At 39.6% G+C, this 26,898-nt stretch overlaps 3 protein-coding genes across 5 annotated transcripts in view; 2 read left to right on the top strand and 1 right to left on the bottom strand.

Moving 5' to 3' along the window:
• LOC112110003 (fibronectin type-III domain-containing protein 3A-like) overlaps window positions 1-7,073 on the top strand; it is a 75,729-nt gene extending 68,656 nt beyond the window's left edge. For all 3 annotated transcript variants that reach the window (XM_024204780.3, XM_024204779.3, XM_024204781.3), the window contains 4 exons: window positions 2,371-2,583; window positions 3,581-3,747; window positions 4,595-4,716; window positions 6,482-7,073. In XM_024204780.3, coding sequence (XP_024060548.1) covers window positions 2,371-2,583; window positions 3,581-3,747; window positions 4,595-4,716; window positions 6,482-6,796 — 817 coding nt within the window. In that variant the 3' untranslated portion in view covers window positions 6,797-7,073. The remainder of the gene's footprint in view (window positions 1-2,370; window positions 2,584-3,580; window positions 3,748-4,594; window positions 4,717-6,481) is intronic.
• Window positions 7,074-11,045: 3,972 nt separating this feature from the next.
• Window positions 11,046-13,805, bottom strand: LOC113406734 (growth hormone secretagogue receptor type 1-like). The gene is made up of 2 exons (XM_026653086.1): window positions 13,049-13,805; window positions 11,046-11,338 (listed from the first exon to the last, which is right to left on the bottom strand). The coding sequence occupies exons 1-2, from the start codon at window positions 13,803-13,805 to the stop codon at window positions 11,046-11,048; spliced, it is 1,050 nt and encodes a 349-aa protein (XP_026508871.1).
• Window positions 13,806-19,325: 5,520 nt separating this feature from the next.
• Window positions 19,326-25,821, top strand: TAF9B (TATA-box binding protein associated factor 9b). The gene is made up of 7 exons (XM_026652979.1): window positions 19,326-19,371; window positions 20,565-20,646; window positions 22,263-22,399; window positions 22,481-22,615; window positions 23,678-23,759; window positions 24,548-24,661; window positions 25,466-25,821. The coding sequence occupies exons 1-7, from the start codon at window positions 19,336-19,338 to the stop codon at window positions 25,627-25,629; spliced, it is 750 nt and encodes a 249-aa protein (XP_026508764.1). The 5' UTR covers window positions 19,326-19,335; the 3' UTR covers window positions 25,630-25,821.
• Window positions 25,822-26,898: the final 1,077 nt, after the last annotated feature.

The following is a 26,898-nucleotide window of genomic DNA, read 5'->3' as shown; positions in this document are numbered from 1 at the left end:
TATTATTGGTAGTGTTTCCAGAATGCCAGAAGTATGGTAGGTGTTTCTACAACACTGGCCATGGACCTTGGCCTGAAGAGCCTGGACACCCTAAAAACCAAGGTGTTTCCTTTTGTTTTGCCTATATAGTTATGGACTTCTGTCCTAACAATAAAACAAATCACACTTTGAATTCTGGAGCTGATCTTTCATAACTGTATTTATTAGTCACAAAATATCTGTGTTTTGCTGGAAGCTTCCACAAAATGCTAAGAAATGTCCACATACAAGTAGAAAGTCTCTGCCACAAAGAGCTCACAATCAAAGCAGACAAGCAACACATCAAGAATAAATCATGCCAAACCAAACTAATGTCCTTCTTTGACAGGATTGCTAACCTAGTAGATGGGATGGAGGGGGAGGGAGGGAGACAACAGCATATGTGATATATCTTGATTTTGGTAGGCTTTTGACACACTTCCACGTAACATTCCTCATAAGCAATTTAGGGAAATATGGCCTAGGTGAAAATACAATAAAGTGGGTGCACAGCTAATTGAAAGACTGTACTCAGAGTAGTTATCAATGGTTTGCTGTCAAAGTGGGAGGATGTATCTAATAGGGTCCCAAGGGGCCGCTCCTGTGTCCGATACCATTCAATATTTTCATTAATGACTTGGATAATGGAGTGGAGAGTATGCTTATTAAATTTGCTGGTGACACCAAGCAGCAGGGGTTTAAGGACAGGGTTAGAATTCAAAATGACCTTGACAAATTGAAGAGTTGATCTGAAATCAGCAAGATGAAATTCAGTAAACACAGGTGGTGTGCGCTTCACTTAGGAAGGAAAAATCAAATGCACACCTACAAAACAGGGAATAACTGGCTACGATAGTAGCACTGCTGAGAAGAATCGGGATTATAACGGATCCCGCAAACTGAGTATGAGCCAACAATGTGATGCAATTGCGAAAAAGCTAATATTCTGGAATGCATTAACAGGAGTGTCATATGTAAGACACAGGAGGTAATTGTTCTGTTCTACTGGGCACTGATGAGGCCTCAGCTGGAGTACTGTATCCAGTTTTGGGCACCACACTTAAAGAAATATGCGGCCAAAGTGGAGAGAACAGAGGAGAGCAACAAAAATGATAAAAGGTTTAGAAGACCTGACCTGTGAAGAAAGGTTAAAAAAAATTGGGTATTTTTAGTCTTGAGAAAAGAAGACTGAGGGGGGACCTGATGACAGTCCTCAAATGTTAAGGGCTGTTACGAAGAGGACAGTGATCAATTGTTCTCCATATCCTACTGAAGGAAGCACAAGAAATAATGGTCTTAATCTGCAGCAAGGGAGATTTAGGTTTAATATTTGGGACATAACTATCCTTATAGTTAGAAAGTAAGTACTGAAATAGGATTCCAAAGGAGGTTGTGAAATTCATGTCATTGGAGAGTTTTAAGAACAGATTAGATAAACACCTGGCAGGGATGGTCTCAGGGGCTGGACTTAGAGGCTCTCTCGAGGTCTCGTTGAGACCTACATTTCTGTGATTCTATATGAAGGATAGATGAAAGGGGTAAAATTAAATTCTGTTCACTTTATGTGCATTGTAAATGTAAATACTATTTTTTTTAGTTTTGTTAAATACACATCTATATGTAACTGCCCTGGAATCTATTTTAAAAATTAGTAGGCTAATAAAGTTTAAAATATCACATCTGTAGGTTAACCTGTAAAACTCAAATGGGGGAGGGGAGGGAATATCATAGTCACGGCTATCATTTTGTCCTTAGTCATCACATTGTGCCTGTGTTTTACAGTTTGTTAGATGCTTTACTAGAGAGGGAAGGAGAATTACCAGATGAGCTGAAATACCCAGTCAAAACAGGGTGAATTAAGGCAAATTTCCTTGCTTTGTGTTTTAAGATTACACCATAACCTGCTTTAACTCTGAACTCTTAAAAAATTGTAACTTGCATGGTTTACCTTCATGAACAGCAGCAACTGTGCTTCCATTCTGCAGTACTTCTCAGTATTATTTAGGATTATTCTATGCAAAATCCCACTGAAAACCTTGTAGTATTTGTCTCACTTGTATTCCAGATATTAGCTCAACTTGAAAGAGATCTTAACTCTTAAACCATTTTTTTTTTTAAAAATCAATTCTGAAATCTCTAACTGTAGCTTTATAACTTTTGTGATGTTTGGTTCTTTGCAGATGACAATTGAGATTTTGCTTCATTGCAGAATATTATCAGGGGCTTGTATAAGATTATTTCAATACATCAGTAATTGAAATTTACAATCAGTAAAAGTCTTTTTTAGTACATTATTTAACCTAGTAGTTGTAAATTAACAACCAACCTTTTTTCCCCCTCTCTCACTTGAAGAATTAGAATACAGGCCATAAACAACTTTGGAGTTGGTCCTTTCAGTCATTCCATTAAAGCCAAAACAAAACCACTACCTCCTGACCCGCCTCATCTTGAATGTGTGGTCTTCAGCTACCAGAGCCTTAAACTGAAATGGGGTGAAGGTCCTAGTAGAGCTTTAATTACCAATCCTACACAGTTCAACTTGCAGATGGAGGATAAGTTTGGCAGGTGAGATCATTACTGTACAATTTGGAACATTCAGAAGCCTGCTAATGTTTTACAGCTTCATGTCCTGTTTTGTAGTCAGTCCACTGTGATCTTATCTAGTTAATGGAAGTCTGATGTATATCATAAAACTATTCATTTCCTCACTTCTGTTAGTGGATATAGTTTATTGGATGACAAAACTGGAAAGATAATCAAGACTATAAGCGTTAAGCCCACTTGCTGTCTAAATTGCATTTGTATGTTTCCTTAGAACTGTCATGGTGGAATCGGATATTCAGTTTCATTTTCCAGTGGAAAAGCTAAATTGGGTGTATCTGATTCATTGTATGGCATGAGAAATTAATACTTAGCACTTGCATAACATCTTTTATTCAAGATTAAGAAAGTTGAGTTGTTACATTGTAATAATGTAATACATTAACCTATAAGTGTATTGTCAGTTTTCTGTATTTAAAAAATAACTGTTCTAAATTTAAAGGTTTAGTGTATGTAACCGACAAATAGGGTGAACAATTCCTTTTTGACCTAAGATTATAAAAGCGTATAAACCTTTTTTTCCCCCCAGAAGTTCTCAATTCCTCTAACTTAAAAATTTGAGAGGTTGGGAAAGAAAGTGCATGACTAACCATGTGTAACAAACCTCCTGTGTAATGTTCCAGCCTAGTGCAAGTCTTTAGATTTAATGATAGATCCCATAAAATGAGAGGGGGGGGGGGGGAGAAGGCATTGGCACTCCCTGGTGCTGACAACTCAGTGTTGTTGTTGTTGTGAATGACACTAATACACATAATGAGCTATTTATTGCAATAAAAGAGGTCTGTTTGGTCTAACACTTGTGTAACAAACTTAAGGTAAAAGTCACAATTTTTGTAATAAAATTTTACAAACAAATGTCTTTCACCCTTCACACACTTTTCAGTGTTAGAACTACACAAACTAATTTATGTTAATGTTTAAACATGTACACATTTGTAAAAAAAATTTATTTTTTTTTTAGATTTGTTACTGTTTATAGCGGACCTTGTCATACGTACAAGGTGCAGCGACTCAGTGAATCCACTACATACTATTTTAAAATCCAGGCATACAATGATGCTGGAGAAGGGGAGTTTTCTGAAGTTTATGCTTTCACTACAACCAAATCTCCACCAGCATCTCTTAAAGGTGAGCATTCATCATACAGCATTCTAAGAGTTGTTGTAATTCTAGTGTGTAAAAAAACAATAGCATATCGGTTCTGTTCATTCCCTCTGAAGCACTTGGTATTGGCCACTGTCGGAAGGCAGGATACTGGGCTAGATGGACCTTTGTCTGACCCAGTACGGCTGTTCTTATATTTGATATTAAAAATAGATTCTCTCCCCTATCTAGCCCCTTTGTCAAACACAGGCAGTGCAGATTTACTGGATACTGTGACTGTATCTGGCCAGCTAGGAATTCTCCTACTGGGATGAAACATTCTGCAGGTGTTAAACCAGTGTGGCACATCACCAATGATTAAAGATTGTTCAGGCCAAATTATGTTTTCAGAAGCACCTTTGCATCCCCCTCAAGTCTTGCAACAGAGTTGCACAGTCTCAGAGCATATTTGGCCTGCAAAACCTTTCATTGGTGAGATATGCAAAATGGAAAGAATCCTGACCCAGCCTCAGTTTTGGGGCTAACAGATGAAAAAAAACTTTTGCTATCAAATTGTAAACAAGTTGTATGTGGAAAAATGGACACACAGCATAATGGGCTTCCATATTCAATCTTTACTAAGATACTTTAAGATAGAATTACTTTTTAACAGAGATCCGACCACCACAAAATTGAATACCAGTCCTGAGCCTGTTAACAGCCCCATTCAGAATCACTTCTTCATTAGTGGGGTGGCTGGATTACTAAAGCCATGTCCTTAGTCATGTAAAAAAGGGATTACAGTGGTTTCAGGTTAACCATGAAAAAATAGGTTTTTCTAAATTTTTTTGAAAGGTTGTGTGTGGATTCTTTTTTTTTTTTTTTTCCCCAGCACCCAAAGTAAATCAGGTGGGAGAAAACATCTGTGAAATCACATGGGAGCCTTTACAATCAATGAAAAGAGATTCCATTGTTTACATTCTTCAGCTTGCCAGTGGGAGAGAGGTTGATCAGGTAACTTTAAAATTTCATTTGCTATTTTTTAAAAAATTATTCTAAGAATTCTTTTTTTTTTTTTTTTAAGATAATCAAGTCTCTGAATGTTACTAAAGCCACGTCCACTAGCGAGCTTACAGTGGCATCAATGCAACTGTGCTGCTGTAAGATCGCTCATGTAGTTGCTCTATGCTGACATAAAACCATCTCAATGAGTGGCGGTAGCAGCTCTCCCGCCAACATAGCGCTGTGCACACTAACACTTATGCCAGCGAAATGTATGTCACTCGGGGGGCTGTTTTTCACATCCCTGAGCAACATACGTTTTGCTGACATAAGACATGGCCTTAGGCTGATTAGATTTTAAATTGTTCTAATACATACTGCTCTTGCTCAGCTTTCTTCAAATTGAATGCACTCAAAGTAATAAATTTGAATCCCCTACTCTAATTTATAAATTTTTAATGAGCCCATAAGAGGCACAGAATTCAAGTAGTGTATTAACCTAGGAAGTTAGCCAGAAATGATACGGGGTTTTTCCCCAGAGGGAGGGGGTGGAACATGACGAGTTCTGTTTGCACAATTGTGAAAGTAGTGGTTGGTAAGTACCAATTCTGAGATGACAGACTTAAGATTCTTGGTTTTTAGACTGCCTAGCCCTCTTGTGCACACTTTCTTGACCACTTCTAAAACCAGGCTCTAGAAACCATCCTCCCTCGTGTGGATATTAAACCTGGAAAAGTCTGGTTGCCTTTTTATTTTTGAACAAACTGCCTCAAACTATTAAACTATTGTGAACAGTTTTAACAATTACAGCTGGGGCAGCGCAGTCTCAAAAGGATCTTTCCAATTTTTATGCATGTCTTCATGTATCACTGTCAGGCACAAAGCTTTTGATACCATTACAAATGTTGAATGCCTTATGTCACTGAAAACCTCAAGTACGTTTTGAACAGGGTAATTTTCAAAAAGCTAGAATTGTTTCTGTTCCATCTCACATGTAAAGAACTTCCTATCGACCTGAGTGTACCACCATGCACAGGAGCAGCCTCATTATTTGGGGGAAGGTTAATGAGATTCTTTAGCATACATGCCAATCTAACAGGCCCTTCACAAATCTGGCCCCTCTCCTTATCCCAGTATTACCAGCCTGGCTCTCCCTCATTACCTGTCTGCCCACTTTTTCTGCAAACAACTTTGTGCTTTCTTGTACTCTACCCCTTAGGTAGGAGCACTCTGTCAGAATGGATTTGTAAAACCACTGCCATAATCTCCTCGCAAACCCCCCTTGTACTATGAAATGAGCCAAATAGTAAAGGCAAGATTAAAGAACAGTTGGGGATTTGATGTTTATGTGGGTGAGGGATAACTGTATGTTTTATCCCCCTAAATATCCCCAGCACTTCATTTGTTGCTTATCTTAAATTGTAAACTCTGGGGCAGGTGCTTTCTTCCTTTAGGATGGACTGTCGGCACTACCCTATAGCTGTAGTTTTTTCAGAGGCCAGGCTTGCAAGGATGGCAAATAATTTGTCATCTTTAGGGGAACATCATGGGCAAGTTTTCACTCCTAGTTCTCTTTTACATTTTAAAGACTGTTCGCTAGGAAACTCTTTAGAAATAAAAGCAGAGATTCTTTTATTTCTAGGGCCCTCAAATTGGATGGGTGAGGAAGGCTTCCCAACCCTTGCAGGCCTGCTCTGGTTGCACTGCCTATTGTCTATTGCTAGATATTGGGAAAGTGAAATAGATGAGCAATTTGTTCGCTCTCTTTATTATTTAGGTATACAAGGGATCAGAGACTTCATTCCGTTTCACAAACTTTCAGACAAACTGTGAATATCGGTTCAGAGTCTGTGCTGGACGCCAGTATCAAGATTCTACTGGATTACAAGAACTGTATGGACCTTACAGTCCCAGTACAGTATTCTCATCTCAAAAACAAGAGTTGGTTCCACAGTGTACTGATTCTACAGCTAAATTTGCAAAGATTAAGAAGACGTTAAGTGACGAGCAGTTTGCTTTTGTTCTTCTTGTGGGGTTTGCAATGGTTGCTATTTTGTTTGCTTTTGTTATTCAGTACTTTGTAATCAAGTAGATTGTTTGTTTAAAGCCTAGTCGTTATTCAGCTTTTTATGACCGTTATTCTGGGTATTTATGTTGGTTAATTCTAAATAATATCCTAGCTGGAAATGATTGTATAAGTGACACACACATTTCCATCTTTGCTGCTGACTGACATTGAGACTGGGTTGGCAGAACCTTTCTAAGTAAAGAACACACAACTGCCATAGAAAGGGTAATCCTGAGTCCTCTGTAATCAGGGTTAGCTGTTAATAAAACAGCAAAAAACTGCCTTACCCCCCTCCCCGCCCCCCCCCACACACACACACACACAGTCTTTCTCAATATCAAAGCCTAGGCCCTTTGGCCAGTTAGAGAAAAGGCTTTATATAAAGTCTTTTGAAGTACAACTAGGCAAGTGGTAGTGGATCAGCAATTTTTAATCAAGTATTGTTATAGTTTGGTATACATGAAATACAGCAGCAAAGATGCTTGAGCTTAGAACAGTACTGTACTGCAGAACATTGCTAGAGCAAACCACATTTAATATACTGTAGAAGAAAAAATATGATATTACTACTTTACAGTTATTTTAATGTTTGGGGTTCAATAATTAATATTTCAAGTGTTAAAGTACAGGTGCCAGCATTTTTAGAATTTTAATTAAAAATGCTAGAGGGATGTAATGTACAAACAGAGTGATTGCATTTGTATGTAATATTGCAAATTGGTCCTCTTTTGTACTTTACATTTCTGAATTAAATGCTTTCAGCAGTTGGTAAATAACTGTTGGCCCAATCCACATTTTCATTCTCAGTGCCTGAGAGAACAGTAATTTCCTGTGCGTCTGATTAAATCTTTTCAGCATTTTCAGAGAAGGCACAGATTTTTGTCTTTAAGGAGAGAGAGTGCATTTATGATAAATGTTTCACTATTGGCTCAAACTGAGCAAATGTTTTTGTACTATTCTTAACCTAAAAATAAAAAAGTTCAAACTGCTTTTGGATGCTCTTCTATCCTTATCTGAATTATCAAACTATACATGAAATATTTTTAGGTAACATTTATACAATGTTTTAAATTAATTGCTATCACAATGGTGGCAGTTCACATTCCATTGTGGTGGTGGTGAGAATTTTCAGTTTGCTATGAAACTTTTCCAAAACTTGTCATGCATGTCTGACTGTGTTTTGAGGAATATTTTTGGTGGATACTATGCACTACATATGACTGTTCCTTGTCAAATATATTCTTTAGATATCTGAAGATAAGTCTGACAGCTATTTTCTTTACATCAACTGTTTTGAAAGCTGGAAGCCACAAATTTAGACATTTGTTTCCGAATGGGTCATCTTAATTATTTTGGCATTAAAAGAACATGCCATACAGTTACAGATTTAACATATTTTTGCAAATGCTACAGCTACATTTCATGTACATCGGGGCAGTGCACTTGCATGTGGGATAGTACTGTTGGGTACAGGCTAATTCTTTCAAAGAATAAAACATCTTAAGGATGTTTCTCCTATGGCTGTTAATAAGTTAGTTTGAGGCATTTTGTTGCATTTCAAATGTGGAAATCCTAAATTATGACATAGTATCAGATAATATTCTTAAAAGCAGATCTATGGTGCAATCTGAAATTAACCTTTTCAAAAATATACTCTTCATTTTGTACTCTATTTATTTTGATTAAAAAATCCTGGAAAATGTATGTTTGAATGTATTGTTCTACTTGTAGCAGAACTTTAAGTTAATCATTTATATCATGGAAGTCTCTCTTCAGTGTTGGAAAGAGTTTTATACAGATATTAGTGTCTTTAGTTTGCCGAAGTTTACAAATATGCCTTCTTTATTTCCTTTCATATTTTACTTTTAGAAAACAATAGACTGCCTTCAGCAAATTTATTTCGCCAAAGGATTTTTTCTTTAACTCTTAAACAGAGCAAATCATTTAGTGATTTATTTGGCAATAGCATTTCTGACATATTTTTAAAATAATAAAGTAGGCTTTCAGAATAAATATTAACCAAAATCATGACTTCCTAGAAAATTAAAATAAAATGCTTCTGAATTGCCACAAAATGTTCATATTTCCAGGAAATATACTGGAAAGTATAGTGTAATGTAGATTTTATATTGACTGTTATACATTCCAGATTGATGTACCCTAGAGGCATTAACATATTAGATATCTTCATTTTTTTTGCATTGTAATTTTGAGATATTTCAAACTTATGTTAAAGCTGCCATGCATTGTATTACTAAATTGTAACTATCAAATAGATAATATATTTAATACAGCCAATAAAAAATACAAGTTTTCAAATTTGATTATATATATTTGTGTATTTAATTTGTGAATAAGAAAATAACTTCCTTCTGGAGCAATCCGGTCATCTGTGTAGTATGTAGTTTAGGATGAAGGAAACAGCAACATGGAATTAAGTTGCTTTGTAGCATCAAAGGGCGGTATCATCTTAAACCTACAGATGAGAGAGGTGCTCAGGAAGTTCCGAGATGAAACTTGTGCAGTTCCAAAGGTGATATCTCCATGTGGGAGGAGGTTTGTGGAGGGGATGTAGTTCTCCCACAGCACAGATTTCCCAAGTTCCATAGGCAACTACCAGTCCTTCTGTGTCCTCCTCTATTGGGGATTGTGCTGCCATTTGTTCCCCTCCCCACCTCCAGTGCAGTGGAAAGAGCGGGACTCCAGTAGTTAATTCCAATGGGTTCGTCCAGGGAATCATCTAAAGGAAACTCACTGAAATTGTGTAGATCAACTGTTCCCTGGCTCTGCCCAGCCACGATATGTCCAGGAAGGGAGAAGGGATTATACCAGATTGGCTCACTTCCTTTCCCTCAAACTGTTTTTGGCCCAATTGCAATGGAATTTCCACTGCTTTGATTTCACAGTGCTCCATCCAGTGGAGAATATAGCCTATTATTCCTTATAGAATTAACCTCCCCACCTCTTTTTCCTATGCAAGATTACAGGGCAATGCATTAAGGGCAAAAAATAAATCTTACAATCTACTAGTGAAATGAGTGAACTTGGTGATGCTGTTCTGTTAGCTATAAACTGATGGATTCCATCCTTTGGAACCACTGTGTACTATTCTTTATAACTCCGTTTCTAGTTATTCAGATGAGAAGCAGCATGTATGACTAAAAGTGGTGATTGAAAATGGTCTCATTGAGATCAACATTTTGAAAAGGAAAGCAGCATTGAGTGATGTGATATAGCACCACTCTGGTGAGGTGTGAAGTGAGGTGTGGCAGGTTGTTGTGCTCTGTCAGAACAACACACACAATTTCTCATGAAATGGTGACAGAGTAACAAAGGCAGGATTGCTTGATTGCTTGGACATAACCTTGATTTCCACCAGGGAAAATTAAGCTTGAAATAAACTCCATCCTCTCTCTACCCATCGAAGTCCTTTGCCTTTAATGCAAGTGCCGTAATCTGGCTGTCCAAACAATATAATTTCATTAACCCCCCTTGAGGATGGCCTTGAGGTTAAGGAACTGGCATGAGAGTTGGGTTCCATCCCTGTGTGTCACAAACTTCTTGTGGAAGTTGAGCAAGTAACTTTCTCTGCCTCTCCCTCCCTTCCCCAATCTGCAGCTTACTTTTTTGCTTCCCTTTGTAACGGACATGCAGCTTTCACAATTGTAACATCTTAATATTTTTCTTTCCCTTCCCTGTAAGGTTTGCCCAGTTATTAAATATATTAAAATGAAGAGAACAAAGGTAGATTCATTCAATCCAGCTAGTCTGTTTTGATTAGTTTTCATACATCAAACAAATGCTAAGAACTTGAATGAGGACGTTGAATAGATTCTGTATCCACCATAACCAAAAGCTGTGATCTTGTAGGGTTTAGGCCAAATCCACTAGAGGATGACAGTTTTGTGGCTAGTTGGAACTGCACAGACACACATTGCAAGGCAATTGACTGAAGCCATTGGCACTCAAGAGTGAGTCATTACTGGCTTCTGCATATAGTTTTGATTTGATCCTGACACTGCTAAAATTTTATAAACATTGCAGGAAATACTAGTGACATCACCCTGAAGCAGAAGGAGTGACACTGGTTAATGGAGAATTTTGTGCGCACAGATGGAAGCAGCAAGCTTTTTCCATCCCGAGAGTGATTAAAATCCCCCCTTCACCTACAACATGCACCAGTGCCATGGCTTGATATTAACATATAGTTCACAAGCATAGTGGACAGCTGTAATCTAGCTGTACAGGACACTATTTGTCAATGCTGCACTGTTTACATGACAGAACTGACTTCTGTACCTTGAAAAGAAGTCCTTTCGCTCCTTGTCAAGTTTCTGGATTGCCAGACTTGACTGTAGTTCAGAATTTTGCTCGTTGCTTTTCTGTATTTTTGTGACATGACATTGTAAAGTATTGGGTTTATAGATGCTCCAAGGTAAAAGAGAAGCATGGCGATGAGATTGAAGTACTGAGTGATGTCATACAGGATGGTTGTGGTCTGGGCAAAGAGGATTCGGCCGATGTGGAATGGTAGCCAACACAGCACGAAGGCCAGGACTACTACTGCTAAAAAGGAAAGGAATATATTTTAGTACAGTCATTTTGAAGCACTGTTTGTTCTGTCTCTTTAAACTACATTGTGGCTGAAACCTCAGACTACTACATTAATATGTACCGTAACATGCTACCACCTGACTTGTGCAGCCATTTTTGCTTCATATTGGCAGGTAGATATAAGCACTGGGGATTTGTTTGCCTGCTGCAGTGTTGTGTCCAGGGTTCAAATAAAAGACCCTTTAAATGTATGTGGTACAGTAACAAGAAAGGAACAAAACCAGGCTAAGTTACAGAAGCATTGGTACTTCAGCATTGTTTCTTGCTGTTAGATTGTTATCCTGAAATCTACCTCAGTCATCAGTGAAATATTTCCCAGGGGAGTGGGGCAGGGTCCTCAGTAGGGAAGTGAGTGAGATCAGAAGAGGAACAAAGTGTCTGGGTGGGCCCAAACACAGAAAGGGATGGAAAAGGGGAGTGAAAAATCTGGGAGATGAATGGAACAATAAAAAAGATGCAGAGGAAGAAGTGGGGAGAGGGAATGCCGGGGAAGGAAGACACTGAAAGAGAGACATTTTTAGATGCCATAGTAGACAGGGAAACAAAAGTTGGAGACAATAACAGTTGATGGAAGGAGAAAATGCATGGCTCTGAAGTTAATAAATTCTACTGCATGGATCCATGTTCCTGCATTTCACTATGTTTCCTGCAGAAAGTGAGGGAGCTGAAAAGAGGCAAGATTCCACTTTGAGCTCTGGAAAAGAGGGCAATTTTGGAGCCATTCACAGCCACTGGGGGATGATAAAGGATCTGTGAACAGACTGAGGCCAGGGCCATCAATGCTTTTACCTCCACTGCGAGCACAGAGAGTTGGTACCTGCACCCACTGAATTTTGCTGACAGCAACAAGCAATGGGTGTTTTGCTCATCTGAGATGAGCAAACAGGCTCAGTGAAGCTTTAAATGTTGTTAACCCAAATAAATCCTTTGTTTTATCAAATTGGTATGACTGCTATCTTAGTTGTGACTGGGGATTGAACCAGAGACCTTCAGAGCTAAAAGGATGAGTCACTACAGCTGGAACTGAAGTAGGAAATGCTGCTGTGGGTTCAGACTCCTAGCCCCTGTTCCTGAGCCACAGAGGATCACACACCACATGCTGACCAGTGGGTTCTGTAATGAGTCTACTAAAATGTTAAACATGATTTAAGCGGAAATAAAGCCAATGTTTAACTAGGCCTGGACACATGATTTTGTTCAGATAGTGGCCCAAAGCTTAATTGCTAAAACACATGAAACTTTCTGTGGGAGAAGTGAGAGTGGCTGGCTTGAAAAACTACTTGTCAGACCATGACTGCTAAGTGCAGGCCCCTCTTGACACACACAAATCAAACTTGATCAGATTTGCTTTAAAAAAAAAAAAAAAAGTCACAGCAACATCATACATTTCTTTTTGCTGCTATTCTGACTTTGCATCAGTCCAGAGCAAACTATGAGTTTAACTGTGCACACGACCAACCTACACACAATTCAAATTGGGGCCCTGTACCTCCGTAAAACCCATGAACGTGACTAAATGAAGTAAAATGTACTAACCTTAAATCTGTAAGGGCCCTTTCTTGTCTTTTCTGTCTCACCTCCCTCTTTCCACCTTTTCTTTGTGTCTGGCCTAGTGTGATATAAAATGTAGCTGTTTAGCCTGGTCTCAAGCCAGATCCTTACCTAGCATTTTGACAGTTTGTTTGTGGTACTTTTCTCTGCTTGCAGCCTGAGGTCCTCTCAGCTTGTGCCTGGTTCGCCAAAGCTTTCCACAGATGAGTCCATAGAGCAGAGTCAGGCAAAGCACTGGTAGGAAAAAATAAATGGTTGAAACCCAAGTCATTGTTTCCAAAAGTCCTGTGCGGGCTGAGCGTTCTATGTAATTGCACTCCTTGGCTTCATCAGGCAGGCTTCCATTGCGGTGTTCCACACCAAACAGGAACAGAATTGGGCTGGCAGTCAGGAGAGCCCACACCCATAAAGAAAGGATGATCCTTTTCACCCTGCATTTAGTGATTGTCGTTTTGGCTTTCAAAGGAAAGCATATCGCAAAATACCGCTCGACACTCAAAGTGGTGATGTGCAAGATGGTGCAGTATGTGCAGGTTTCACTGAGATAAAATAAAAATTTGCAGAGAAAATCCCCAAATATGTATGGTTTGTATTTCCAAATCCTGTACAAATCAGAAGGCAGACCAAGGAAAATCAGAATGTCAGACAACGCCATGCTGGATAAATACATGTTAACTGTAGTTCTCATTTCCTTGTATCTTTTGAAAATTAATAGTGTTAGCAAATTCCCAGTGATACCCAAGAAAAACATGATGCTGGAAATTATAGTCACAGGCACCAGGACATGAATGTCAAATAAAGAAAAAGATGGCTCTTCATAGTAGTCTGTATCATTTTGGAAATAGCTGTAATTTGAGAAGGAATCCATGTCTGGTCTCAAAAGAAATGGTAGTGTTGGCTGCAGATCATTTGATACCATCAGAGTGATATCAGGCGCCTCGTCATCTCCTTTAAAGATCAATTTTAAAACAAAAACTCAAAATAATTATCATCAAAATATTGGTTGGATATAACTGAATATGGAAATAGCCACTGGTCTGTTGCGAGAGAGAGGCTATTGCTTACTATACCAAACATTTTGGAATTAAAAAAAAAATTGAAAATGTACATTTTTACTGTTTGCTTTACCCTGCTTCAAAATAGCATTTGTATCTTGACAATTCCACCAAGGGTATTTCTTGAAAGATGGAGCCAATGTGGATGCAAATAGATACAATCCATCTTAACAGGCAGCGAGACATGGACTGAGAAAAGCATTGTTTACCTCTGTGAAAGTTTGCCAGAATTTAAGAATTTGCAAGTTACAAAAGTTCAGACCCTTTCTTGACAAAGAAGCGCTCCTTTCTAAAGAACCCTCCAAAGCAGTTGGATTTACAGGTGGTCTTTGCCAGAGGCAGAGAGAAGGTAAGCTTCATTTGCAATATGGAACATCAATTTTAATGACGCAGAATCTGAGCAAAACGTTCTTTTTACTAGCAAGTCCCCAGCCAAGTGTAGACATCTGACATGTGCCACAATTTCTGAGGAGAGCATTTTGGGTACTTTGATCTTTTAGTGCACTTCCTGTGGAGCATGGACATTACACAGACTTTTATAATAATCTATCTTCCTCCTCTTCCATCTACATACAGTTAATGACACATCATTAAATACTTAGGGAGAAAAATAGAGTGAAGCCTAACTTGTGGAAAGTAGTCATAGCTAACAGGCAGGTTAAAGAGCTCTTTGATACTGGAAAGTTAATGACCACTCAGGATAATTATGTAATTTTCCATTGACCTGTATATAGAACTGCTGTGTTTATTTAGGGCCTTTTCCCCTACAGCTCCTCCACAACATATGCTGCAGGGTGAGAGGTCTGGACTGAACGTGTCTTAATAAGATAATCAAGTTAGGTGGAAACATATTTGTTTGGACATCAGTTTAAAAATGAGACAGTGTCACTTTGATTTACTTTTAACTTCAGAAAGGATAAGTAATTATTTACTAAATGGTTGGAGGGGGGAGGTGTTGGTAGAGCTGTACAAAACATAAAGGAAGCCATTAGCGGCTGACTCACGGAGACTTTTAAAGGGATTTCATTCTTTACAGCTAGAAGAGAGCCATTATGCTAAATATCAGAGCTATAGTACGCTCCATATGAAAACAGGGTGCTTCACTGAGTAATCTGAGGGAACTCCTATATTCCCTGTAAATTCAAGATCAGTGAGCAGGGAAACAGGGATCCCAGAAGAGAATAAATCTGTTATGTTCATTTCCTTCATAGTTTTACTGTTTTTGATTTGTTCTTGTCCTCACGCCTATTCAAGGTGGGCTATTGAAATGTACTGCACAATAGTTCAGTATTTGGGTTGAAAGGTGCATGTCCAGCATGGCTAATTCCTTAAAACTGCAGAGCTGTGGGTTTGCTTACAGGAAGCATTCCAGTGTGACTTCAGCAGGAGTTTAGGTGCCTAAAGATGCATATAGGCAACTAGTGGGATTTTCAAAAGTGTAGATAGGCACCTAACTTCCACTGCTTTCAATGGGAGTTAGATGCCTAAATAGCTTTGAGGATCTGGGTCTAGGCACCAAATGTCCTTTTAAATCAATGGGTGTTAGGCAGGGCACTATTGAAAACCCTACTAGGTTTTCGGCACCTTTAAAAATCTGTCCCCAAAGCCCTCACTTCTTATGCTGCAGCTACAGCCTCATGTGAATAGGAGTTCTAAAAACAAGCCACCCTAAATCCTGCGCAAAGCAGCATTATCAACACTGCTAAGACTGGAGCATCTTATTGGACAAGGAACAACTTGTGTTCCAAAAAGTGAACTTTTGACTGTAGCGTTGTGCTGACTGGACAGTGTTCACTAACTGATCAGCACTATACACTTTGTTCTTTTCTTCTTCCAATACTTACAGTACCTCCAAGTTAGCCAAACACATGCATTTATAAAAGGAGGACTGGGTGGGTAATGGCTAATCGCCACCCTTCCTGTCTAGGTAATCAGTCTGAATCCAGATCAAGCCTTAGGAAGCAAAAGGTATCATCTGAGGGATGCTTGGTTGCTTATGTAGAAGGAGTTTGTGGTCTCTGTCCCAGTGGACCAATAGCTACATTGTGAAAAACATTCCCAAGCTCTGTCCCAGTTGTTAGTCTCCACAGAGAGGAACCAGGCTGATGGAAAAGTGAACTAATTGTGCATGCTTAAAAATGGTCTTTCCTGAACAGAATTGCCCTCCCACTGTCTTTGGATAAACAGAGGACTTCAGTTTCCAGGGTTGTTAACGTAGCCCCTTTCACCAGTACAAGATGCATGCTATCAGTCCTTGCTCATAAGCTGTCAGCAATGTATTTCCTTCTTACAGGGCCGGCTCCAGCTTTTTTGCCGCCCCAAGCGGCGAAGAGGAAAAAAAAAAAAGATAAAGCTGCGATCGGCGGCACTTCGGCGGCTGCTCTGCCGTGCCACTTCATTCTTCGGCGGCAATTCGTCGGCGGGTCCTTCCCCCGGAGAGGGACTGAGGGACCCGTCGCCAAATTGCCGCCGAAGACCTGGACATACCGCCCCTTTCCATTGGCTGAGATTATGAACACAAAAATGTAAAGCAATGCCTTCAGTACAGTTGCATTTTCTCCTATATAGTTGTTACAAATAACCACCCCACAACATTTAATTTCAACATTTACAGCTGTCGCCAGTACTAGTAATGAAATATCATGTACTGCTGTAACGCAGTGAAGACAAGTGATCCAGTGGTTAATGTGCTCGCCTGGAACATTGGAGACCAACTGTGTTCAAGACCTTGCCTGGCTACAGGCTAGCCTGTGTGACCTCAGGCTAGTTAACTAGTCTCTCTGTGCCTCACTCCCCTCTGTATCACAAGGCTGGAAGGGACCTTGTAAGGTCAATTAATCCAGCTCCTGTGCTGAGATACAGCAGAGTAAACCTAGACTTTCCCAGACAGCTGTTTGTCTAACTTGTTCTTAAAAAAAACTCCAGTCACAGGGATTCAACTACCTCCCTCAGAAGCCTATTCCAATACTTAACTAGCCTTAAAATTAGAAAGTTTTTCCTAAAACTCTAACCTAAATCTACTTCACTGCAGATTAAACTGATTACTTTTCGTCCTGCATTCAGTGCTGTGGAGAACAATTGATCACTGTCCTCTTTACAACAGCCCTTAACATAGGTGAAGATAGTTAATAGGTCCACCCTCACTCTTTTATCATTTTTGTTGCTCTCCCCGGGCTCTCTCCAATTTGGCCACATGTTGCCTAAAGTGTGATGCCCAGAATTGGAGATACTGTAGTATTAATGCTGAGCAGACTGTGACAATTACCTCCCCTGTGTTACCAGAAGTCTGTTAATACAGCCCAAAATGATACTAGCCTTTTTCATAGTTGCATCACATGGTTGTCTCATATTCCATTTGTGATCCACTCTAACCCCCAGATCCTTTTCTGCAGTACTACTACATAGCCAGCCAGTTATTCCCCAGATATGGGGATAATAGTATTTCCCTACCTTATAGGGCTGTTGTGAGCAGTAATGGGGTCAAATAAGTACTTAAGAGAGTACAGAAATGAGACATTCAGCCACTCATCTAATAGGAAAATGTCTTCCTCAAAGTAAAGAAAAAAGCACGCTGAAAGGGGGAAATTGATAATGCATTCCATTTAGGGGAAATATGTCCCCAACCCTTCTTCCTGTTCAGCACCATTATCTATGCTTCCCAGGAGACTGCGGCTTCAACTTGTGCTGTGGGCCTCTAAATTTCACACACTTGTTTGCTTTAGTATATAAATGAACAGACAGCAAGAGCTACATTATACAATATTCATGCTGTCTCCAGGATACAGCCTCTCTTTTTGTACCACTCACATCATTTTCCACAGCTTGTACATAATGTAAGTGGTAAAGGTGACTTTCATGGAAAATTATAAGATAAATAATGGTGGTTCTTGCTTTCTTTCTTGTTAAATTAATACATGAGTAATTAATTAATTAATACAATTAAGGGTCTGCAAATTCTGTGAGAGGTGGCCCTGTGCAGAGCGCCACAATGGTGTGCATGGCATCCCTCATCTTTAATATAGAGAGCTGCCTGCTCTGCTTAAATCCACTGAGCTAATAATGGAACCAGGCATGCTAGGATTTGTCATTGCCACAGAGCCTGACTTCATAGCAAGAGAAGAGGGTGGCAGTCTTCTCTATTGCCTGCATATTAGGTGTGGGCCTTGGGTTCCTGGCCAGGCTGTCAGATAGGAAAAGTTTGGAGCCCCAAATCATAGTTTTGTAGGGAAATATTGCTACCCCTTTTGACCTGAGTGGTTAACTAAAATTGGGGTTTAGTGGGTTGTTGTCATTAAGAGAAACTGATGAAAGTGTCACGTATGTCGTTGTTTCCCTGACCACAGTAGAAATCAAATGGCAGGAGACAGTTTATTTCCTCACAGGTCCAACCCCCTTTCCAGCCAGCACTCCACCCAAAAATTCCCTCTCTAGGCTTTTCTCAGGGTCAAGTATGAGAGCTTCTCTGGCTTTGTCTAAGGCTTCTTTGCATGCTCCTGTGGTGCTTCTGCCTTCTATCACAAACACACAGATGTAATCAATTCAATCCCCTGCCCTGTACTTACATTCAGCCCCTAGTGAAACTCCTCTGCCCACACAGTTAGTTCAGATTCCCGAATGGCCTTAAATGCAACCTATGCTTTAGGCACTGGCAACTATTGTTTCAACTATCTCTAAACTAAAGGGTATTTAATTGTTCCCACATTTAGCCTGAAAGGAAGGAAGCTGCCCACCATCTTCTACAAGCGTCTCCCCCCTTCCGCAGAATAACAATGTGTTTTTAAAAATATAAGTAATTCTGTGCTTGTTTGCACAATGTTCTTCCAGCTCGCAGTCCTTTCATAGTAATGCTGGTGTCAGAGTTCTGGGACATAGATAGAGAGGTTAATGGAGTTTGACCCACAGTGACCACATGCCCCTAAATTGTCCCGGGGCAGCCCATCCTCACACCACCTTGAATGCGTGGCTCCACAACAGCCCAGACTGATCATGGACCTCACTTATTCCATCTTGAATCATCCACAGATGGTCCTGCCCCAAATTGCACTGCCTCTTGATGGTGACTTGGAGTAGCAACCTCCCCCCCCCCCAATCACTTCCCCTCTGAGCCCACGGCTTCTGGCTTTACCGCGCACCCAGCGACGCGCAGCCCCCAGCGCACCGCCGAAAGGCAAGTTCTACTGCCGCCCTGACACGCCACGGCGCATGCCCAAAAGGAACGTGCGGAGGCGCTTGCGCATGTTCAGTAGCACACCGGGGGGGGGGGGGGGGAGGAAGGGCGGTTCTTCTCACGGCAGCCCCGGAAATAAGCTGGTCAGCTGACCGGAAGCAATAGCGCAAAGCAAGATGGCGTCTCCCAAGAGCGCGCCTAAGGATGCTCAGGTAGCTGGGGGCTCCCAGTGGGGGCGTCGCGGGCCGGGCTAGGAGAGGGCTCGGCGGGGCGGCGGCTTCGGGGTGTCCTTGCTGCGGCCGGCCGGGTCCTGTGCTCGGCTGCTGCTCAGGCGAAGGAGCGCTGAGAAGCTGGGGCGCTAGCCCCAAAGCAATGTGTGCCCAGCCCCTTGTGCGCTTGGCAGGGGGAGGTTAGCGCCTGATCACTAAGGCTGGGAGGCATTGCAGTGGAATCGAGCATGGTTGGGCTTGGCCCACTGCCCTTACAAACACATCAGGAGTAGTAGCTGATCTGTGGCCATGAAAACATATTTGGAAACTTTCTGGGTGGAAGTGCAAACGTCCTCAATGCTCCTGCCAAGCATATAAACCAATTGGGGGGGGGGACTTGTGCTCGCATCAAAAAAAAGGTTGTTTCTATGTTAATCATTCCAGCGTAATTAAGCAAAATTTACAAGCCATTAAAAATGCTGCTGTTGTTTTCCGTGCTGTATCTCTTAATCACATCTTTAGTTTTGAGGACCTCCTTCCATAACTTGGGTCATGGTTTACGGGGCTCTTTCGAACAATTGTTAAATACATTCTTTTCTTTCTTTTCTTTCTATGTGTTATCTGGATAATAATACAATGTGCCAAATGCCTGTGTAATGCTATAATCAAAAGCTCTGCTGTCCATAAAAAAAACCCAGTATCTGTCCCTCCAGCTTAATTGCAAATTGCATAACGAGCCTGACAATTTTTGAATTTGTCAGGCCCGAAGAGGGGACTGTAAAAGTTACTAGTGACCCCCCTTAACAGAGCAGCCTTTATGTCAACCAGTGGCCATTAGGGGAAAGCAGACACTTCAAGTACACAGTAGCCTGAACTTTTCAACTGTCTTCCCTTTCAAGGCCTTAAGGTAGTTAGAGCTGGTCCCAAGCTGGTTTTCACTGACCAAATAGCAAAAGCACGGGTCTAACAACCACCAATCAAGTGTTAACACGGCAAGGGCCTTTGTCTGAATGTGTATAAAAAAATCTGTAAAATGTGTGTAAAACAAAGTTTTTGTACCAAGGTGCAAAGCTCTCCTTTCTTCTGCAAAATAAAGCAACTCTTCCTTATCCCTGTCTGGCTGTTATTGGCTCTCAGCTAGGTGGACCCGATATTTCGGTAACAGACTCACGCTGTGTTTCTCTTCCCAAATGCAGGTTATGGCCCAGATCCTGAAGGACATGGGGATCACGGAGTATGAACCCCGGGTTATCAATCAGATGTTGGAATTTGCATACAGTAAGTTGTCAACGTGCTAAATACAGAACATGCTGTGCTGCCTTTCCAGGTGTGACCTCCCCTAGGCGGTACTGGGCACCTCTCTCACACAGGCTATTGCAGAAGTGGAGGGGCTTCGGAGAAAGTCAGTTAGGATGATCAAAGGCCTGGGAAAACGAGACCAATAAGAGGGACTGTTTAAGTATGTACAGTAATGAATGGTACAGAGAAGGAAGTTCAGGAGTGCCTGCCTGTGTGTCTTAGCATAGGAGAATAAGTGGATGTTCAGTTAAATTGCATTGACCTGCTAAACCCAGGGTTGTGAGTTCAATCCTTGAGGGGGCCATTTAGGGAACTGGGGTAAAAATCTGTCTGGGATTGGTCCTGTTTTGAGCAGGGGGTTGGACTAGATGACCTCCTAAGGTCCCTTCCAAACCTGATATTCTATGATAAATTAAAAAGTGGAAAGTTGAAAACCAATAAAAGAAAAGATGTTTGCACATGACTTTTAATTAAGTTGTAGAATTAATTGCCATGGGAGATCATTGTGGTCAAGAACTTATCAAGATTCAGAAGGTGATTGGATATTTATAGGGATAGAAAGAATATCCAGAGTTATCAGTAATGACGACAAAACTTTAGGAAACAATAGTAAACCTTGTGTTTCAGGGTTTAAACCAATTTCTGATTAGCAGAGATATTTTTTTGGTTTTTTTTAATGGAGATATACCTATCTCTCAGAACTGGAAGGGACCCTGAAAGGTCATCGAGTCCAGCCCCCTGCCTTCACTAGCAGGACCAAGTACTGATTTTGCCCCAGATTCCTAAGTGGCCTCCTCAAGGATTGAACTCACAACCCTGGGTTTAGCAGACCAATGCTCAAACCACTGAGCTATCCCTCCCCCCAATCAGGATGATTTTATGTCATTGTCTGAAACATCTGGTTCTGGACACTTGTAGACACAATACTGGGCTAGGTGGACGGCTGGTCTGATCCACTGTGGCAGTTTCCGTGTTCCTAACTCTCCAACATATGTCACAGAAAAAAAAAATTGGATGTTTAGAAGATTTGTGGTGCAGTGTGTTGCTGCTGTACAGTTTCACCTGTGGAATTTTTGGCTCCAATCTTAGCATGAGAACAAAAGTAAAAATGAGTGCATTGCCATTTTAAAAAAAAAATTATATTAAAAACCCACCACATTATTTGGCACAATTTGCAGATGTTGCTGATGAGATGCCCTGGACTGTGGCACAAGTGGGAGCTATATTGCATGCTAGGCTTCATGTACATAAACAAATGTTTGGTAGAAAAACCATGTACTGTCTTGCACAAGTCATTGCTATTAGATTTTCAGTAAGCACAATTGTTTTAAAAAAATGTTTTGAAGGAAAAGAGGAACTAAATAAAACTAGATGGTATTTAAGGATTTATTTTTGTCACACTTAATAAATGTATTGTTGATTGTGACGAGATAGATTGATCTTTTGTTTCATGGAATGTGTGTCAGGAAATAATTTTCTTGCATAGCTTCTGGAAAACATGTAGAGTACATGAACTTTTACTAAATTTTTGTGAAAAGAGGTTGCTATTGTTTTAGACATGTTCAGGGGGAGATATTCTGTTTTGTTCTTCAAAGGGTATGTGACTACTATATTGGAAGATGCAAAAATTTACTCAAGTCATGCTAAGAAGTCCAGTGTTGATGCAGATGATGTGAGACTAGCAATCCAGTGTCGAACAGACCAGTCATTTACCTCTCCTCCCCCAAGAGATGTAAGTAAAGCTTATTCAGAGAATCGTAACATAACAAAAGAACGTGGGTATTGAAAACTATTTCCCCTTTCCTCCCCCTAGTTTTTACTAGATATTGCAAGACAAAAGAATCAGACCCCACTGCCATTGATAAAGCCGTATTCTGGACCCAGACTGCCACCTGATAGATACTGTTTAACAGCTCCAAATTACAGACTTAAGTCCTTGCAAAAAAAGGTAAGAGTTTTATGAGCCAAATGGGATTTTTGTTTGATAATGACATTTTATTAAACGTGATGCTCAAATTATTCAGTTTTTCTCAAGGTACGAACATAGGTGCACATACTAGTAGAGATCTCTGGGTGCTAAAGTATATTGAAATTAATTCTGGCAGATATTCTTTCCACCAGTTACCTTTTAATATTGTGTGTAAAAGAAGCTGTGTTGTTTAATGGTTAGCACAAAGGATTTCAGGTTAGGTGTATCCTGCTGGACCATTCAGTCAGCTCAGCTGGAATATTGGGTAAAAGGCAGAAAATCAGACACAGAATCTGAACAAAGCTTTCCTGGATAAACAAATTGCTAAAGTGAAGACTTCTCCTTTGGTTAGATTCTTTTTGCATAGGCCAGAGCAAGGGCTTAGTATACTGAAAAAGCAAATCAAAATAAATTGTATTGCTTCTTATTAATGTAATAGTAGTATTTGTGGTCACGTATACAGTGAATAGTACTGAAAATTATTGTATTACTCAAAACTAGCCATGCAGTTTCAGTATAAATGATTGGTTAGTATCTGTAACAACAATATTAAAATTGGTTAGTGCTACCACAATATTAAAACACTGCTATAACTGTAGCAACACTTCCCTTGTAAACGCTACGCAGGTAACAAATTTCATCCTGAGCCAAAACAAAGTTTAGAAGGCCTTAGTCTGTAAATGGTGTGTTTAAAATTAAATATTTAATGTAATTTCTTTTACACGTGTATAACTCAAACAGCTTAAGTTTTTGAAAAGGCAGGGATTTTGTACTTTGTGCATAAGCATGGTGGATTAGTGGTTCCACAAGGCATTTCTGCTGGGATGTAGCTCACAGTGTGAGGAGTTTGAGAAACTCTGTCCCAGTGGGTAAATTCTGTGACATAAGTGTTGCATTGCAATAGGCTGTGCATGATCACGTGTTCATATTTTGTTACTCTTCCATGTTGCAGAGCGTACATATGCGATCATAGAAATAATCAATGATTCTTAACACTGAAATGGTGGTTCTAATCTGAATGCATATATTCTCTCTCTACAGGTCACTTCCTCTGCGGGAAGAATAACAGTACCCCGACTAAGTGTTGGTACTGTAAGTAGTAGACCTAGCACGCCTACGTTAGGTAAGAGAGAGCTCAGTTATGGTTTGCCATGTTGACCTTGCTTAGAAAAAACTCGAAACCTATGGAACAGTTCTGAATTTTGAAGAATATTCTTACATGTTAAAAACCATCTTGGAGTATGTTTTTAAGGAACAATAGATAACATCCAACTCACCATTTCAATGAACTTTGATATCCTAACAACCTAATGGGTTTTTAGAAAAGTGCAATGGAAGTTAAATGAAAATAAGTTTCTCTCTAAATTACCAAAGCTAGACCATTTTTATTTAGTATCTAGGATGATGATACCATTCTTGTATTTCTGACCTGTTCTATAAAATGGAAACTTTTTCAGGAGAGAAAAATGAACTAGTTGAATGACTTTTTTAAAAATGCAAACTACATTCTGAGGAGGACTTACACCCTGAACTATAGATTGAAACAGATTTTTTACTGACTGAGCTATTTTGAACCAGAATTTAAGTTGGGCATGTGCATTTATATACATGTAACTGCATGTCTATCTCTGTGAGTGCATGTGTTGTGGCCAGCTGAGAGTTTCACTGTTAGTGTTCATAGACAAATGTATGCATGCTGCTGCACACAGCTTACTCTGCATATCTGGCCATCATTAGGATCTAGATCAAACCTAGCTATGAAATATCAATGTATATTGATATTATTTATTAGTTATTATCTCTTTTCTATATGAAAATAACAAGTTCAGTTTTTGAAGACATTTTATGTAATATAAAGAGTTGTATATTTACCTGCACTGAGTCCTCTAATGAAATCATTGTGTATTTCAGGAACTCCTTCAGCACAAACAGTAGCTGTTTCAACAAAAGTTGGCACTCCGGTATCGCTGACAGGTCAAAGGTTTACTGTACAAATCCCATCCTCTCAGACAACAGTCAAATCAGGTATAACATAAATTACAAAACACTGATGTCTTGAGACCTACACCACTTCTTAAAAAGACCACATCTTTTCGTTTTCTTTTATTGAGGTGCAAGAGATCTGCATGGTGGATCTAGAGGTTCTAACCCTATTAATGACCCCTGTGGTTAATGTGATGCCACATGATGGAATTTTTTTCTTCCATTTGCTCTTTTAAAAACCTAGGCGCGCGCGCGCACACACACACACACACACACACTTGAAAAGTCAAGCACTCAGAAGGCATGAAATGCCAGAATTAAGCTTGCCTTTTCAACTTCATTTTGGTCTTCAATTCTTTAGTCTTAACATAACCAGTACAAATGTACCAAAGCCATTGTTAGTCTTACTTGACTATTGATTCACTTTCTGCTACTAAACCATTACAAATTCTCTTAATTATCTCTTTATCAGTAAAATTGTCATAGATCCTACTTCAACAAACATAAACAGCAAAAACTTCCTTTAAGGACTAAGCCTGTTTAAAAACAAGCAACCAGAGTACTAATACTAACAAAACCTGAAGGAAACAATATAGCAAATTTTCATTTAAGCTTTGTGACAAATCCACAATTATGTGATGGATACTCCAGTGAACATTATTGAAAATAAACAGGAATATTAGCATGCAGCACAACTTTCTACTTTGGGACATTACATGTCCTATAATTGGAAACTATATTTTTATTAGCTTGAAACACTAAATGCTCTTTCTATACAGGACCTGAAATTGTATAGTGACACTGGCAGCTAATAAACACTTTATTTTCTTTTCCTTTTAAATGCAGCAACGCCTACTACACCTACAGTTCAGAATGTTCTGATTAATCCTTCATTAATTGGATCAAAAAACATTCTGATTACTACAAATATGATATCACAGAATGCAGCCAGTGAGGCAAATCCATTGAAAAGGAAGCATGAAGATGATGACGATTATGATAATTTGTAAAGGGATTCAGTCCAGTCTCCATACTTTTTCAGAGGTGTGATTCATATTGAGTCTGATGCCGAGTTGGAACTTGCCAAAATGTTGTTCACAAATTGTGACAGAAAATGTGTAAATATTCAGAGTTAATGGAATCAGGAGAAGAATGATATTGCTAGGAGAACGATGCTGCAATAAAAGATGTTTTTTAACCTTGTCTGTGATTCAAAATCTCTTTTGGTGCTCACTCACCATGATGTTCATTATTATTCAGGGTTTCTGTCTTGTACCATAGTTATGTACATTGTTCCATCTCCTCTTGACTGTCTCTCTTGTAATTCAAATAGAAATGCTTGAAGCTTTGCAGAGTGCAGTTTCTGCCAGATGCTTTTCTTACTATACTGTCTCTTAAGAGAATTTTTTAAAAGGAATCAGAGGTAGGTGTAGAATTTGAAAGGACTTTTTTTTTTTTTTTTAAACTAGGTTTGAAGTGAGTGTCAATTTTTAAATAACCAGAAAAAGTCTTGGTTTACTTCTTGAGAACATTCTTTTTCTGCTCCTGAGCTGCTACTCCTAATATGTCTCCTTTTAAAGTAAATAATCTCTCTCTTTAGATGAAGTGTTTTCATGCCACCCCAAATCTGGAATACCATAATTTACCTTATTGCATATTTGTTTTTTATATATCCTCTCATTCAACTGCAGCTGCCTATTAAGCTTGTCTGCAGTGATCCCTAGGCTGAGTTGCTACAAAGAATTTAGAACATCATGGGCAGGGGATGAAAAGGGGGAGGAGGGAAGTACATAATGTCAGTGGCTTTGATTTTTAACTACCTACTTCACTGCTGTTCACAGGATCCTAATGTACATAGGGATAAGAGACAGACTAACAAATTTAGCCTCTGCTTTAAAACAGATGAGCAAATAGTTTTATTAAGTGTCATGTCAGTATTAACTTTCTTTGAAAAATATTCACTATAGCCATTGAAAAACTGTTGGATCGTACTATTTTATGCAAAGAGGAGGTAGTATTTCAAACAAATGATCCCCTTTTTCCTGGAATATGGTCCAACCTTTGTTACTGTGCAACTGCTTACTCTTAAGCTATGTGCAGGGGTGTAGCTGTATTGGTTCTCAGGATAACCGAGGTAATAGCTTGTATTAGACCAACTGCTGTTGATGGAGAGACAAGCTTTTGAGCTACACAGAGCTCTTCTTTTCTCTCACCAGCAGAAGTTGGTCATGCACCTTGTTACTCTTAAGCTAAAGTTAGTAGAGTAGATTTGTTTAAAG

Source organism: Terrapene carolina, unplaced genomic scaffold (assembly GCF_002925995.2).
Source record: "Terrapene carolina triunguis isolate 2854851 unplaced genomic scaffold, T_m_triunguis-2.0 Scaffold131, whole genome shotgun sequence".
NCBI lineage: Eukaryota > Metazoa > Chordata > Testudines > Emydidae > Terrapene > Terrapene triunguis.
Note: the sequence above shows the minus strand (reverse complement) of the source record. Positions and strands in the feature narration are given on the sequence as shown.

What these genes read in the sequence shown, in the direction of transcription:
- TAF9B (XM_026652979.1), top strand. Translation starts at nt 19,336, where the DNA reads ATGGCGTCTCCCAAGAGCGCGCCTAAGGATGCTCAG. An exon ending in TTAAGTCCTTGCAAAAAAAG is followed by an intron (nt 22,616 to 23,677) that starts GTAAGAGTTTTA and finishes CTCTCTCTACAG; the next exon opens with GTCACTTCCTCTGCGGGAAG. An exon ending in TCAGACAACAGTCAAATCAG is followed by an intron (nt 24,662 to 25,465) that starts GTATAACATAAA and finishes TTTTAAATGCAG; the next exon opens with CAACGCCTACTACACCTACA.
- LOC113406734 (XM_026653086.1), bottom strand. Translation starts at nt 13,805, where the DNA reads ATGGATTCCTTCTCAAATTACAGCTATTTCCAAAATGATACAGACTAC. An exon ending in ACAAACTGTCAAAATGCTAG is followed by an intron (nt 11,339 to 13,048) that starts GTAAGGATCTGG and finishes TTTCCTTTTTAG; the next exon opens with CAGTAGTAGTCCTGGCCTTC.